The sequence below is a fragment of the Aethalodelphis obliquidens genome, unplaced genomic scaffold, assembly GCF_003676395.1.
Source record: "Aethalodelphis obliquidens isolate GAN/ISIS:26980383/991018 unplaced genomic scaffold, ASM367639v1 scaffold43, whole genome shotgun sequence".
Lineage (NCBI taxonomy): Eukaryota > Metazoa > Chordata > Mammalia > Artiodactyla > Delphinidae > Aethalodelphis > Aethalodelphis obliquidens.
In genome coordinates, this window is record NW_020837987.1 from 13,629,318 (window position 1) to 13,644,848 (window position 15,531).

At 52.9% G+C, this 15,531-nt stretch overlaps 1 protein-coding gene across 13 annotated transcripts; it reads right to left on the minus strand.

The window, feature by feature from the left end:
* Positions 1-7,189: 7,189 nt before the first annotated feature.
* MAMSTR (MEF2 activating motif and SAP domain containing transcriptional regulator) lies at positions 7,190-15,522 on the minus strand. 13 transcript variants are annotated; one of them, XM_027080101.1, is made up of 9 exons: positions 14,657-15,522; positions 14,022-14,100; positions 12,849-12,887; positions 12,050-12,225; positions 11,687-11,871; positions 11,251-11,353; positions 10,843-11,037; positions 10,213-10,555; positions 9,424-9,992 (listed from the first exon to the last, which is right to left on the minus strand). In XM_027080101.1, the coding sequence occupies exons 2-9, from the start codon at positions 14,077-14,079 to the stop codon at positions 9,709-9,711; spliced, it is 1,383 nt and encodes a 460-aa protein (XP_026935902.1). In that variant the 5' UTR covers positions 14,080-14,100; positions 14,657-15,522; the 3' UTR covers positions 9,424-9,708. The 13 variants fall into 13 exon arrangements, with proteins under 13 accessions (XP_026935906.1, XP_026935903.1, XP_026935902.1 ...); XM_027080098.1 differs by having other exon boundaries at positions 12,849-12,941; XM_027080100.1 differs by having other exon boundaries at positions 14,022-14,105.
* Positions 15,523-15,531: the final 9 nt, after the last annotated feature.

Below are 15,531 nucleotides of genomic sequence, written 5' to 3' on the forward strand. Positions count from 1 at the left end.
CCCAGCTGCTCCGCGACATGTGGGATCTTCCCGGACCAGGGCACGAACCCGTGTCCCCTACATCGGCAGGCGGACTCTCAACCACTGCACCACCAGGGAAGTCCTTGCTGTTCTTTTTAAATCTGCTTTGTGTATAGTAAGCATCTTTCCACTCTCTTCCGGTAGTTGCAAAAGATTCTATTGTATTCCTCAACTATGGCACGTCCATACTCCACCTGAAGGTTTTTAGGATGTTTGTTATTTTTTGCTATTACAAATAATGCTGGGGAGAATATCCTTGTCATTTGCCGTGTTTGGCTATAGTGTGGGAAATCTTTATGCATGCATACTAATATTTCTTTTAAAGGATATATTATTAGAATTGAAATTTCTGGGTCATGAAGTGTGCATTTAAAGTCAACTATGCTGTATAACTTGTGAAAAATTTATAGTCTGTCCAACCCCATTTATATTCTGTCCAAGCCCATTCTCCCACAGTCTTGCCAAAGTTGGATATTACCATCTTTTAAAATTTTCTCCGATTTCTTTGGGGGAAAACGGCACCATCTTCAATTACATTTCTCTTTGAATGAGGTCTCTTTTAGTCTTTTTATCACTTCTCCCGAGCTTTGAAGTCAGTCTGCTAAGCGAGGTTCTCGGATTCTAAAACTCAGGAGGCCAAAGTGAATTGACTGATTCTTCACTTTGCTCACCTTGAAGCTATTTCTCTTTTGTATGTTTTCTTAACAGCCACAGCAAGCCTTCTGCAGCAACCCAGCCCTGAAACTTACTTTTAGTTCTTCCCTTTTCTTTATTTGCCTTCTGTTCATTACGAAGTCCTGATTATTTTTTTAAATTCTAACATCATACATGTGAAACATTCATAAAATGCACAGTTTAAAGAATAACAGGGCTTCCCTGGTGGTGCAGTGGTTAAGAATCTGCCTGCTAATGCAGGGGACATGGGTTCAAGCCCTGGTCCAGGAAGATCCCACATGCTGCGGAGCAACTAAGCCCATGCACCACAACTACTGAGCCCTGTGCTCTAGAGCCCACGAGCCACAACTACTGAAGCCAGCACGCCTAGAGCCCGTGCTCCGCAACAAGAGAAGCCACCGCAATGAGAAGCCCGCGCACCGCAACAGAGAGTAGTCCCCGCTTGCCGCAACTAGAGAAAGGCCGTGCAACGAAGACCCAATGCAGCCAAAAATAAATAAATAAATTTATTTAAAAAAAAAAAAAAAGAATAACAGGGCAGGGACTTCCCTGGTAGTCCAGTACGTAACACTCCGTGCTCCCAATGCAGGGGACCTGGGTTCGATCCCTGGTCGGGGAACTAGATCCCACGTGCATGCCGCAACTAAGAGTTCACATGCAGCAACGAATATCCTGCGTGCCACAACTAAGAGCCGGTGCAGCCTAAATACATAAATAAATAAATAAAAAGAATAACGGCAGAAACTCCCATCCAGATTACGACCTGGTGTGTCGGTGGACCCCAACACCGCTCTCGGGTTCAATGATCTGCTGGAAGGACTCACAGGAAAGCCGTTATACTCATGTTTGTGTTTTATTACAGTGAAAAGATACAGATTAAAATCAGCAAAAGGAAAAAAAAAAAAAAAAAATCAGCAAAAGGTGCACAGGGTAGAGTTCAGGAGAGACCAGGTGGAAGCTTCCAGTTGTCCCTACCAGTGGAGTCATATGAACAGCACTTAAGTCTCCCGGCAACGATGTGGGACAACACATACTAAGTATTGCCAACCAGAGAAGCTCCCACGAGCCTTGGTGTCCAGGATTTTTACTGTGGGTTGGTCGTGTAGGAATGGCTGGATGCCCATGGGACTGACCTCAGCTACTCAGTCTCCAGTACCTCCAGAAGTTAAGCTGACACCATGTGGTCCAAGGCCCCAAGTAAACAAAGACACTCTTATCAGGTAGGACAAGCCAAGAGCTTAGAGGTTATGTCCCAGGAGCTGATCATTGGTCAGTCCTCTCTTTGGAATGTGCAGGGTTTAAGCACCCCAAGACTGTTGAGTTAACCCTTTACTGCACACCAGGGAGGCTGTCAGGATACGGAAACACCCAGAAAGCCTCTCTCCCTCCACTGCAGTTGATGGTGATCCTCACTTTTGTTGGCATATTTCTACCTTTCTTTATCCTTTTCCCATCTCTGGATGTGTCTGTAAACACAACCATTTTGTTCTGCTTGGTCTTTATTTCCCAGCTTCAGTGAATACAATTTATATACGTAATATCCACCCGTTTGAGAGCAGCATTATTCATAACAGCCAAAAAGGGGAAACAACCCAAATGTCCATCACCTGCTGAAGGGATGAACAAAATACGGTGGATTCATAAAATGGCATATTATTCAGCCAGAAAAACGAGTGAAATACTGGAACCGAAAGTGGGGGTCTGGCTGCTCACCGCTCAAAAGCTAATAAAGAGGCAAAGTTGGTGGAAAAGAAAGTTTGCCTTATTTTCGATGCTGGCAACTGGGGTGGGGGTGAGGGTGGAATTCTGTCCAAAGGCCAACTCGCCCCCCTTGACAATCAGTGGGAAAGAGCTTTTATAGACAGAGGGAGGGGGCTACATGCAGAAATAGCGGTCAGCTCTGACCGTCGTCTTGAAATTGGTCATTGGTGGTCTGACCAGCATCATCTTGACTGTTTTAAGTACGGTTAGTCTTCAGTTCCAGGGTCAGTTTGTTCCCATTTCCTTGAGGACAACTCTCAGAATTATGGCAGCTTATGTCATGCCTACACTCTGGTCATCATGTAGTTAACTTCTTCCACCTGGTGGGGATTTCAGTATCTACAAGATGGATCACAGGACATGACTCAGAATATTATCTATAGCCCTTGAAGAGGAACTAAAGGGCCTTGACTTTGCTTAGTGACTAAGCTATTACTGTTTTGTCCTGTTTGACTGCTTTTTTTGCTTCTGCATCTTCTCACTTCTCTGATTAAATTTATTCTTTGGCTAAAGGTTTTCCACAGACAAAAGGCAGGCAGAGGACATGGCGGGGAAGGACCATAGGGTCCTGCTCCATTTTAATACTGTACATGCTAAAACATGGGTGAACCTTGGAAACATCATGCTGAGTGAAAGAAGCTGAACACAATGGACCCCATGTGGTTCCATATGACATATCCAGAACAGGCAAATCCACAGAGACAAAAAGTAGATTAGTGTTTGCCTAGTGGGAGGAGCAGAGGTTTGGGAGGAAATGGGCAGTGACTGCTAATGGGTATGGATGGGGTCTCTTTTTGTGGTGATGAAAATGCTCTGATATTGATTGTACTGCTGGATGGGCCACTCTGTGAATATACTAAAAGGAACCACTGAGCTGCTTCTGTTACTGAACCTAGCTTGGGTCTGCCTGCCCACGTGGAGTAAAGACAATCTACTGACACCGGGTTGTGGTGAAGGAAAGTGCAGTGTTTATTGCAGGGTACCAAGCAAGGAGTCCAGGCAGCAAGTGCTTAAAAGACCCGATGGATTTCAGGGAAAGGTGTTTTGTTGTTGTTGCAGTACGCGGGCCTCTCACTGCTGTGGCCTCTCCCGTTGCGGAGCACAGGCTCCAGACGCACGGCCTCAGCGGCCATGGCTCACGGGCCCAGCCGCTCCGCAGCATGTGGGATCTTCCCGGACCGGGGCACGAACCCGTGTCCCCTGCATCGGCAGGCGGACTCTCAACCACTGTGCCACCAGGGAAGCCCAGGGAAAGGTTTTTAAAGACAGGGTAAGGGAGAGGGGCTGTGGGGTGCGTGATCAGCTCTTGGACATTCTCCTGATTGGTTGGTAGTGAGGTAATTGGGAGTCAACATCATCAACCTTCTGGTTCCAACCAGTCTGGGGTCTACATTCTTGTGGGCAGCATACAATTAACTTCTTCCACCTGGTGGGGGTTTCAGTATCTGCAAAACAGCTCAAAGGATATGACTCAGAATATTATCTATAGCCCTTGAGGAGGAACTAAAGGTCCTTGACTTTGTTTAATGGCTAAACTATTATTGTCTTGCTAGACTGTTTTTCCTTTGCTTCTGCATATCTCACCTCTCTGATAAAATTTATTCTTTGTAACTCGGGGAAGGCCTAGGAGGCTAAAGTGTTTCTACAGACAAGAGGTATGTGGAGGACATAGGGGGATCTGTTCCGGGAAGGCTCCATAGGGTCGTGCTTGGTTACACCTCCTGGTCACTTTAGTTTTGCCTTTTCTAGAATCATAAAGAATCGTTCCATGTTTAGTGTTTTGTGTTTGACTTCTTTCACTTAGCCTCGTGTTTCTGAGATTCATTCATATCCTTGCAGGCATCAACCATTCACCACCTTTTCACCGCTGAGTAGCATTGCACTGTGTGGGTGTCCCATGGGGTGCTTATCTGTTCACCATCTGATGGACATTTGGGCTCTCCCCAGTTTAGAGCTATAATGAATGATGCTGTTATCAACATTTGTGTACAAGTCTTTATGCAAACATGTTTTCACTTCTCTTGGGAAAATACCTAGGAACCTGGTCATCTATGAGGTCAGAGAGAAGAAACGACTTGTCTAGGATCCCCAGATAGGGAGGGGCTGGGTTCAAAGTCTGAATGAAGGTTTGGCACTGAAGCAGTTTGCCCAAGGGAAGGAAAGAGCCTGTCTTCTAGAGAATAAATGTTCACAATTCCCATTTCCCTCTTTTCCTCCCAGTTCAGCCATCTAACTCCCCCCTGCCCTGGCTCTGAGGTCTTCATCACCAGGCTGTCTGAGGTATGGGAGTCCCCATAATCCACCATCAGGGATAAACAAGATTTGAGAGAAACAAGAGGTAACAGTGGACAGACTGAAAATGAGATAGCTGGACAACACCAAGGGCAGGGCAACCCTCGTACACACACGGTGGTGGCGTGGGGGGACACAGCCATTTGGCAGAGGACTGGAAATCAAATCAATCCTGTGGGGCGGTGACAGTCACTGACACTTAATGAGCACTTACTATACGCCAGGCATTGTTCTAAGCACCTTACACAGGTCAACTCATTTATTCCTCACACCACCCACACAAAGTACTATTGCCCTTGTTCCTATTATATGAATGAAGAAACTGAGGCACAGAGAGGTTAAATGGCTTGCCCTAGGCCAGGCAGCTAGTGATGGAGAGATAAGTCCACACAGGTAAATCTGGCCCCAGAGATGACCCTCAACCACCAAGGCACCTGCTTCTGTGTCAAGCTCTCCTGGGTGTGTTTCCCAGAGAAATTCTCCCACAGGTCCCTAAGAGGCTGTGCTCGATGATGGTTGGTGCAGTTGGGAGCTGGGGGGTGGTCATCTCTGGTGAAGCAGAAAGAAAAAAGAAGGTGGATGATGGGAATTCCCTGGCGGTCCAGTGGTTAGGACCCCATGCTTTCATTGCTGAGGGCCCAGGTTCAATCCCTGGTTGGGGAACTAAGATCCCACAAACTGCGAGGCCAAATAATAATGATAATAATAATAATAATAATAACGTAGAGGTAAAAGGCAGAATAGAATAGAAGTCAGTGATTGGAAGCAGCCAGTTAGCTATGTGGTAACAGAGAAAGGAGGGAGAAAGAGAGATACGAAGGGAGGGAGGGAGAAATGGGGTTGGGGGGCAGAGAAGAGAAGCAGAGGGAAGGAGAAGGGGGAGAAAAGCAAAATATATTCTTCTCCAGTCTACCCAATGAATATGAATGTACCTTTCTGGGGAATACGTCTATAAAATAAATTGGTAATTTGTCAAATATATTCTTGGTGTTTTTCATGCTTCCATTGAGATCGTGGGATGGCAGCATGGTGGGGGGAGGGATCCCCATCTGACCTCAGCCTCCCCCCAGCTCCCCCATAGGTCCAGCCCTCATTTTTCCCCACCCCCTTGGGGGAGGCCCAGTCCTTGCCTCAGGGGCAGGAGGAAGTAGCTGACATGTCTGGAAGAGGGCTGAGGGACAGGCCATGGAAAATGCAGGACCCAAGCCCGCCCCTCAGACTCTGGACTCAAACCTGCACACTCCTCGCAATCCTGGGTCTGTCTTTCAAATCTCCACCTTCCAGAGAATTCCTTAGCCGCCCCTAGCCCTGACTCTCTTTGAAACTGCACACAGGGCCCACAGGCTCTCAGCCCAAGGCCACCCTCCTCTGGACACAGAAGAGATGGGGACAGAGTGAAGACACAGAGGCAGGCAGAGATGGGAAGAGACTGATATAGGGGTATAGGCATAGAAGTGTCAGAAGGGAAAGAGAGACAGAGGAAGACCTGCCAGACCCCTTCTGATCTTTCCAGGGCTGACTGTACCCTTTTCCCAGCAATCTTCATCCTGATGTGAAGGGTCCTGCAGGACTCGGCCGCCACCACCTCTTCAGCCCTGAATTCTGCCACAGCACCAACACCCACCTTTTATTCCAGGACCCCTGACCTCACAAGTTTCCCCAGGTGGCAGCGCCCTTCACACCTTCAAGGCTTTGCATGTTCTTCTCCCTCTACAAGGATGCTGTCTTCCAAGAGGTTCCTCTGACCAGCTTCTCCTCACCCTTTGCGTCTTGGCAAAAATATTTTCTCTGACCAACCTCCCCATTCCCCTGCAGCTTCTGGTCACTTTCTAGGAGTCACGCCCCTCCTATTCCTTGTACCTTTGCCATGAAAATACCTATCACCCTGCCTTGGGACTCTCTTTGCAAATGTCTGAGCTTCACCAGAGCAGAGATTGAGGTTCTTTGATTTTTCAACCCTGAGGGTACAGGCTGTAGACATATTAATCTGATTTAAAACCCTACTCCAGGGACTTCCCTGGTGGCGCAGTGGTTGAGAGTCCGCCTGCCGATGCAGGGGACATGGGTTCGTGCCCCGGTCCGGGAAGATCCCACATGCCGCGGAGCGGCTGGGCCCGTGAGCCATGGCCGCTGAGCCTGCGCATCCGGAGCCTGTGCTCCGCAAAGGGAGAGGCCACACGGTGAGAGGCCCGCGTACCGCAAAAAAAAAACCCCAAAACCCTACTCCAACACCTCCTGTCTGTGTGACACTGAGCAGGTCGCTCCCCTTCTCTGATCTTTAATTAATTCATCTGGAAAGTAAGGAGGACAAATTCTACCTGATTGGTTTGGAAGACATCAAAGATTCCCTTTGCCTCATGGTAACGAGCATTTGTTCCCTTCCATTTTTGTCTTGGATCCTCAATGTTCACCAGAGTTTACACACTTCGAGGCACTAGAATTGTCGATCAGCAGCTAATAATGGTGATTAATGTTTACCATCACACGTCACATGCCAGGTCCAGTTCATGGACATTCTCAGTGAACTCTCTCAGCCACACTTGGCTGTAGGTACAAATAAGGAAACTGACATGACAGCAAGCCAGGGGAAGTCACTGGTTCTAGGTCCTGTAACACATAACTAATCCACTGTACCTTCCCACCTGTAGTGGACACTGTTGGCAGCCTGCCCAGGTCCCCTCAGATTCCTCTTACCAGTTCTGTGCACCCAACACCCGGCTTCTGTGTGCTTTATGCATTAATCATGGTTTTTTATTTCTGTATTTCTGGTGCTTTGACATCTGGGGCCTTGCTGACATTGGAGGGACTGCCCCTCCCAGGGCTAGCCAATTCCTAGAGGTAATAAAGGACTGACATGTAAGTATGCCTTTCACATGCAAAGCAACCAACCCAGAGCCCATACCCCCAACCACTTCCTTTATGGCATTCTATACTTCAGGTCACTTTCCATCTGCCTAGTCACCCCAGGGCCAAGTTCCAGGCAACTGGGGACAACGCTTACACCCCAGAGCCTGCTGAAATTATTCAAACTAGACAATCCTAAGCTTACCCTGCCTCATCTGTTCCTTCCCAAGGAAACCACAGTCAAGACTCTTGTCCAAGTTTCTCCTCTTCCCCTCTAACTCCTGACCGACCCTGGTGCCCTGCAGAGTTTGGCATGCCCCCTTCCTTTGGGATCTCTGAAAATAACAAACTATCTTTTCAATGGCAATTGTCTCCCGATCTACTGGCCTCACCATACCTGAATGATAATAAACCTATATTTTAAAACAGTTTGCTGCTAAGGGCTTACCCTGCAACCTTGTTCCCAAGACTGCCCTTGAGCTTGAGGTGCCTGGAGTTTATATCCTGGCCCCTTCTTGTGACCTGTGGCCCATGACTGCCTAGAGGGGTGTAGTGGCAGGTCTCTGAAGACAGTGCCCAATGACCACGCCCCCGGTATTCATACATTTGTGTAGTCTTATCCCATATCATATTCAGCCTGGGCTACCTTGACTCGCACTAACCAATAAGATGTGGTGGAAGTGACGTTGTGCCAGTTCCAAGCTTAGTCTTTCAGAGACTGGAAGTTTTTGCTTCCTCCCCTAGGAATGCTCACTTTGGGGGGCCGTGAGCTACCATGTGAGGGGTCCAGCTACCTGCTGGAGAAAGGAACCACATGGAGAGGGAGAGCACTGAGACCAAATCCAGAATGAGAGAAGTCCAGATATCCCACAGCCCAGTAGGGTCAAGCCTACTAGCCATCCCTGCCCAGGTGCCAGAGGCACCTGAGTGCGCCATCTGGGATATTCCAGCCCAGTTGGGCCCTAAGAGGACTGCAGCTTTTTTTTTTTTTTTTTTATAAATATTTTATTAGTTATTTATTTATTTGGTTGTGCCAGGTCTTTGTTGCAGCTGGCAGGCTCCTTAGTTGCAGCTCGAGGGCTCCTTAATTGAGGCTTGCCAGCTCCTTAGTTGTGGCATGCAAACTCTTAGTTGCGGCATGCATGTGGGACATTGTTCCTTGATCAGGGATCGAACCCAAGCCCCCTGCATTGGGAGCTTGGAGTCTTAACCACCTGTGCCACCAGGGAAGTCCCGACTGCAGCTTTAGTTGACATTATATGGTGCCTCACTGAGCCCCGCCAATCCATGGAATTGTGAACAATCACAGACAGGAATTAAGACTCTAAATTTAGGGGCGGTTTGTTATTCAGCAACAATAAACCCAAACAGAGATCTCCCTTTGCCTCAAAGGCCCAGTTCCCTTTGCCTCAAGGTGGGAAAGACTCTACCACTTAATTTAGCCTGCAGAGCTCCCCATGGGATCAGGCTAAGGCTGGGACTTCACCTGAAATCGCATTCTAGCTAGTCTTCTCCCCCATCGCTGTCCTGTTTCATCTATTCCTTCATTCGTTTCTCCTGGGAGCATTTCTTTCCCGGGTCATGGATACACAAACCTTGTCTCAGACTCTGCTTCCGAGAGAATCTGACCCCAGATGTGACACATCTGATTTTTCTCATCTCCAATCAGAAGCCAAGGGTCTGGCAGACTATTCTCTCTCCCTACTCTTCCCTGTCCCTCTCCTGCATCCAAAAAGCACAGACCACCTTCCAGACTCCCCAGCAACAGGCATCCATCTAGTCAGTGGGACGGGGGGATGAAAGTGGGAACAAAAACATCCAGGAGTTCTCTGAGGGGAGCAGCAAGCAGCTTATTTTGCCCTGGTCAGCAGCAAATGAAACCTCTTTGCCCCCAACCACACAACCATGGAGGGGATCACATGGAGGTCAGGCAGAAGCCAGGAGGTTGGCATGTCAGCAGCAGTGCAGGGGCCAGGTGGGCATGAGAGTTGTCTCTGATTTTGTGTCTGTGGTGGGAGGGATTCTGCTGGTTGTTCCAACCCCTCCCTCACGGAGTCTATCTCTGTGGCCTCTCCATCCCCACCAGTTCACAGTCCCTGGAAACCCCAAAATCCATCACCATGGATCCTCCAGCAGGTCCCACAGCCTGGTGCCACTGGAATCAGATAAGTCAGCAGAGAAAATGCTGGGGGCTGGGGGGCCACAGCCCAGTGGGGGACCCCCACTCAGAGCCTCCAGCCAATCCAAGGAGTCGGTGGGGCCCCTGGGAGAGGGGGACGGGGAGTTCGTGGGGGATGGGAGCGAGGAAGAGAAGACAGATGAGAGGCCTTCAGAGTCCGGGGAGGGGGACAGCAAGTCGAAGGAGCCGGGGAAGTCCAGGGGAATGGGGGGCAGCATGTCTGTAGGGAAAGGAATGAAGCGTGAGCTTAGGAAGGCAGGGATCCGGACCCCAGCTCCCTATTCGTCCTTTCCAGGAGTCTAGGCCCCCAGCGCATTCCTCCCTAGGACTCAGGAGTCCAGACACCTCAGGAGTCCAGATACCAACCTATTCCTCCCGCGAACACAGAAGCCCAGAACCTCGGCCCCCTTTCCCCCCAAATCTAGGACTTCGGCTCTTACCCTCAGGCTCCACCTGATCCTCCAGGATGTCACTGATGCCCCGGTTCGGAAGCAACTGTGGACGGGCAGAACTGGCGTGAACCTGGGACTCCAGCCTGATCCTGACTGAGACCCTAGGCCCGCTCCCTCTCACCTGCGCTCTGCGGATCGCTTCCTGCAGCTCCTCCTCCAGTGTCAGGGCTGTCGAGGCTGCTGCTGAAGAAGGAATCGGTACTGGAGCTGGAGCTGGAGCTGGAGCCTGAGCCGTCGATGCAGCCGGAGCCGGAGCAGGAGCCGGAACCGTCACAAGGGTTTCCGCGGCACGTGGAGGGGGCAGCGAGTGAGATGTCTGACTCGGCTTCAACTAGAACGGCGAAGAGGACGAGTTCCTTTAAGCCGTGCCCACGGGGAGCAACCCTATCCACTCGCTACCTGTGGCTCCACCTCCTGGTCCCGGCCCAGGCCTTCACTCATCCATGGCTCCCTTCGGCTTCGCCCCCTATTCTTTCATTGGCTTCCCTTCCCTTAAGATCCTCCCCCTTTGCTCTTAACCGCGCCCCCCACACTTTATTGGCTATTCTTTTCTCGACTTCCCGCCCCGTCCCGCTTTGTCTTCTCCTCATTGGTCCATGCGCGTAGTCCCGCTCTCACCGAGCCCGGCCTCCCAGCGGCTCCCAAAGCCTTGCGCCTGAAGCGAGGCCAGGGAGCACCCGCCGGACCTTCCTCGCGCCGCGGCTTCGGCCGCTCGCGGGGCGGGGCGCCACCGCGCATGCGCTCCAGGAGCATCGACTTGGTCCCAGACACTGGGAGGCCCCGCAGGCGCAGCTGCTGCCGGAGCTCTGAGACCTACGGAGGGAGGCGGAAAGAGGCCGTGCTAGGCGGGCTCCGGGGCGCAGGTGGCGGGGAGGGGGAGGTTGGAGCTGGACATTTGGAAACCGAGAGAGGAGGGACTGGGGACCCTAGGTCCTGGATCTCCAATGGAGCAGAGGCTGCAAGGTTAGACTTCTGGGTCCCCACTGAGCGAGAGGGCCAGCCTGGGAAGCTACTCCCCAAACTCACCGTCAGCTCCTCCAGTTTGAGAGTCTGAAGTTCCAACTTGTGTGGAGAGGGCGAGGGGCTGGGGACTCCTGGTGGGGAGGGAGTGAGGGGACTGAGCTTCATCCTGGCGAGAGTTGTGAAGGGAAAACAGGTTAGAAGGAGCAGAGAGAAAAGGCATTCTGGAGTCCTCAAAGACAGGGGCTCGTGAAGATGCAGGAAAGCAAGGGACCTGAGTTCTGAAGCTCCGCGAGAACAGAGGAGGCTAGTTCCGGTGCCTGAGAGACGAGGAACCGCGGCAGGGGGCGGGGGTGGGGAGGAGGTGGCTCAGGCTCTCGGGGATGAGGTCAGGATTTCTGGGAACTGAAGGAAGAGGGGCCGGGGATTTGGACTCTTGCGTCCTGGGGGAGGAGGGAGCTGGGGGCCTGAACTTCCCAGAGAACAAAAACAGGGGTCATACCTAGGAGGTGGCTGCTGTGAGTTTGTCCATTCCCATGGAGGTGGTCCAGGGGGACCCAAGGCCGACCCTTCAGCCTGGGGGTCTGCCCTGGACCCTTGTCTCGGCTCTGGGGGCATGTACTGGTGGTATGTCAAGTTCTTCTTGGGCTTGGGCTCCCTCCAATGTTGGGAGATCTTGGAAGACTCCTGAAAAAGCAGGTATGACGTCAAATGCTTCTGCTCCATTCCCACTTTCCTGCCCCAGAGCCCCATGAAAAGTATGGGGTCGGCTTGTCCCCATCAGAGAGGAGCAAAATGGGCAGCAGTAAGGAGGACCAAGGCTAGACTCTCAGGGGGACTTCCCTTCACTCTGGTCGAGACTCACCTTCTTCAGGGACCGCCAAGGGTAGTGTTTTGGCTCAGGGAGAAGGACCCCAGGGCTGAAGAGGAAAGGCGCTGGGCTCGAGGGTGAGGCTGGGGCCGGAGCCAGAGCCGGGTCTGCGGCTGAGATCCATGGATCTGGATCCGAGAATGGAGAGGCAGCAAAGGACCCTGAGAGGCCTGCAGGCAGCAAGCCAGGCAGGGAGAAACAAGGCTGCATGGGAAGGAGGACCCTGGAGGCCCCACCGCCCCCCCGGGTGCAAGAGGACAGAGCCAGGGAGTGAAACCCAAGTGGCAGGAGCTGGTTGTCTGGACTCCTGGATCTAAGGGCAGAAGTGCTAGGGACCCAGAATTTTACATTCTGAAGAAAGGCAGGAATCTCCTCCTCAGTCACCGAGGGGTGTGGTAGCTGAGGATCACAGATTCCTGGGGTTTTGCTGGGACAGGGGTGGGACCAGCACTCCTGGTTCTTGGGGAGAAAGAAGCTGAAAGCCACATCCTGAGATTTGTATGTGTGCCAAGTGTGGGGTGTGGGATGCCTGTCTTCTCCAAAGAAACAGGATCTGGATCCATGCATTTCATTGGAGTGGGAAAAGCCCAAGAGCAGGAAGAAAAGCTCCTAGGGGTGGGGCAGCCAGGGATCTGTACTCCTGGGTCCTGGGGAAGGGCAGGATGGGATTGCAAGTACCCTGGGGCATAGGCGCTGAGGCTCGGGAACCGAAACAAGATGTGTGGCAGCTGCACTCCAGGGTGCCCCAAGGGAGTAGGGCCGCCATCCCCTCCCTTTCAGGGCCCACACTTACTCGTGTCCTGATAGCGTCTGTGGATCCGAAGCTGGAGGACTGTGGAGGAAGGTGGGAGGAGAAAGGCGGGAAGGGAGTGTCCAAGAGCCTGGCCTGGCAGGCGAGTGTGAGCTGCAGTTGTTGGCGGGACACGTGTGCCCAGCCCCCTTACACACCCCGTGCAGGCGGGTGGGCGGGCAGCCTGCTCCCTTCCAGGGCCTCCTGCTTGTTCCCTGCCAGCACAGCGCCGAAGGCCAGAGCCGTTCTGGGGCCAGGAGCCAGCCAGCGGTGCAGGCAGGAGGCAGCCCTGCCCCCAACTCCTCCACCTGCCCCCTTCGTCAGCTGATGCCCACCCCATCCTCCGCCCAATCACCATCTTAGTGTTTGTACCTCGCCCCCTTTCATCCCCACACCCCGTTTTGCACACGCCCACTCCCTTCTGCACTACCTCTGGGCCTCCCCTCAGTCGCCCCCTTTGCACACCCACCTTCAAACACGCATTTCCCTGGCCTCTATTTTTGCATCTACAGCACTTTTGTGCACTGGTACCCTTTGCCACTCTTCATCCTAGGTTCACTGTCTCGGCACACACCCAGCCACGTTAACGCATTCAGAATTTGGCCCCCAGTTGTGGAGCAAGGATCTCTCTTTGCACATTTCTTTGTACACGTGCACTCTTTTGCACACTCCTTGCTCTTTGGTTACTGGTGTCTTCGCACCCACCCAACCACAGAAGCAGACTCATTTGCACACTCAAGTACACTCTGTCTACTCAGGACTTTACCTCCAGGTGTATCCACTTGCACACTTTTCACCTGTGCTGGGACCTGAAATGCAACCTTTGCCGCTTTCAAGGCTTGAGAGCTCATTGTCCCCTTGCCCACAGTTCCACACTGGGCGCTCCTCCGATTTGCACAGGTGTCAATTTAAGCCCCTGTTCCTTTGCAGTACCTGGTCCTCTGCACACCCACCCCTAGCCGCCCATTCCCCACTATTCACGTGAGCATTGCACCAGCCATTTGCACACTCACTGTCAACCACAACTCCACCCCTTTGCTGGGGCCTCCTTTACATAAATAATCTCTTGCACAGAAAACACATGCCTTTGGCATGTGTCACCACCCCCTCCCATGTCACCCCGCCGTGCGGACTCCCAGACTCCCTTCCCTACGTGCACAGAGAGAAGACTCTCACCAGATCGGAACTTGGAGCGAATGATTTGGGAGCGCTGGGAGGAAGCTGCCAGGGTCATTGCCAAGGCTGGGATGGGCACCTGGACTGGCGGGGAGAGCAGGCCCCCCACAGGAGGCAGGGTCAGAGTGGAGGTCAGGAGGCGTCCCTTGCATGTGAACGCAGCAGGGAAAGGGCCTGAGGAACTTAGAGATGGGAGCGGCCTTGAGCCATGACTTCTGGATCCTGGGGGAGGAGGGGGCTGGGTGCCCAGACTCCTGGGTGTGAGGGAGGACGCGCTGAGGGCCCCAACTCCTGGAGTCTGGGGGAGGAAGGACCTCAGATCTGGGACTCCTGGGTCCTAAGAAGGAGGGCACTGGTGGCCTGGACCCCGGGTCTATGAAAGGAGAGGGAGGAAAAGGGGGTGAAGGGAAGGAACTCAATACTCTAAGGGGCCTAGAATCCAACAGCCTTGATCAAGAGGGGAAAGGGGACCCGATAGGTCCCTGGGGAATGGAAGGGTCTCTGCCACCTGCACTTGAGAAGGGCGTGGGTGGGTGTCAGCCGCCACGGTCTGTGGGGAAGGGACTAGGATCAGAGAGGTGACAGAAGGGTTAAGGCGGGTTCCCCTCCCACCCCCCACCCCAGGGGCTTCTCACCAGGTGGGCTCGGCTCAGCTGTGCTCTGGAGCGGGTTGAGTCCCGCAGTCAAGGCTGGAGGCGGCAGGTTCCGCCCTACCGGCCTGGGACCGCCTCGTACCCCCCTTTTGGGGGCGTGTCGGGAGCGATGGAGAGGGGCGGGGGGAGACAGGAGCCCCTCCTGGCATCCTGAGAAGGGGCGGGAGCACGGACTGGGAGGGCCTGGGGCGGGGCGGAAGTCGGGGTTCCCGGCTCGCTCCTCCTCCACGTCCTGGGGCTGCGGGGTCGAAAGGGGCAGCGGCGGGAGGACTGACAGAAGCAGGTGCCAGGAGAGGGGCTCAGGGTGAGCAGCAGCGGCAGGTGGTCGTGCCCCGTCCCTATAGGCAGGTGCCACCTGTCGCTTACTTTTTCCCTGACGCAGCAGCCAGAGTCGGATTCAGGGGAGGGAAAAGTTCAAACTGGAGCCCCGAACTCCTGGGTGTGAGGGAGGAGGGGGCTGGAGACCTGAATTCCTGCGTTTGAAGAAAAAGAGGCAGAGGCTTGGACTCCTGGGCCCGAGGGAGGAGTGCGTTGCGGGCCCATACTTTCGGATGTGAGGGAAGAGGGATTCCAGAACAGGGACAAGAAACGTTGAGACTCATCAGTGTGCCCGACAGGCAGAAAGGTCCAGAAGGGGCTTGGGAACCCAGACTCCTGGGTCTGAGGGAGGAGGCTGGAGTATGGGCTATGGAAGGTCGAAGGGAGCGCTGGCTATTTCCCACTGGCAGGACTGAGGGCGTGATCTTTGGCAGAACAAGTTTAGGGCTCTGTCCTGAGATGCGTGGGAGGCCACAGTGCTCCTGGATTGGATTACATGCAAGAGGGCAAGCTGAGGCCGTGGCTATAAATATCACGGA

What these genes read in the sequence shown, in the direction of transcription:
- MAMSTR (XM_027080092.1), bottom strand. Translation starts at nt 13,203, where the DNA reads ATGGTGATTGGGCGGAGGATGGGGTGGGCATCAGCTGACGAAGGGGGC. An exon ending in CAGACGCTATCAGGACACGA is followed by an intron (nt 12,226 to 12,848) that starts GTAAGTGTGGGC and finishes TGCTGCCTGCAG; the next exon opens with GCCTCTCAGGGTCCTTTGCT. An exon ending in GGATCAGGTGGAGCCTGAGG is followed by an intron (nt 9,993 to 10,212) that starts GTAAGAGCCGAA and finishes CTTTCCCTACAG; the next exon opens with ACATGCTGCCCCCCATTCCC.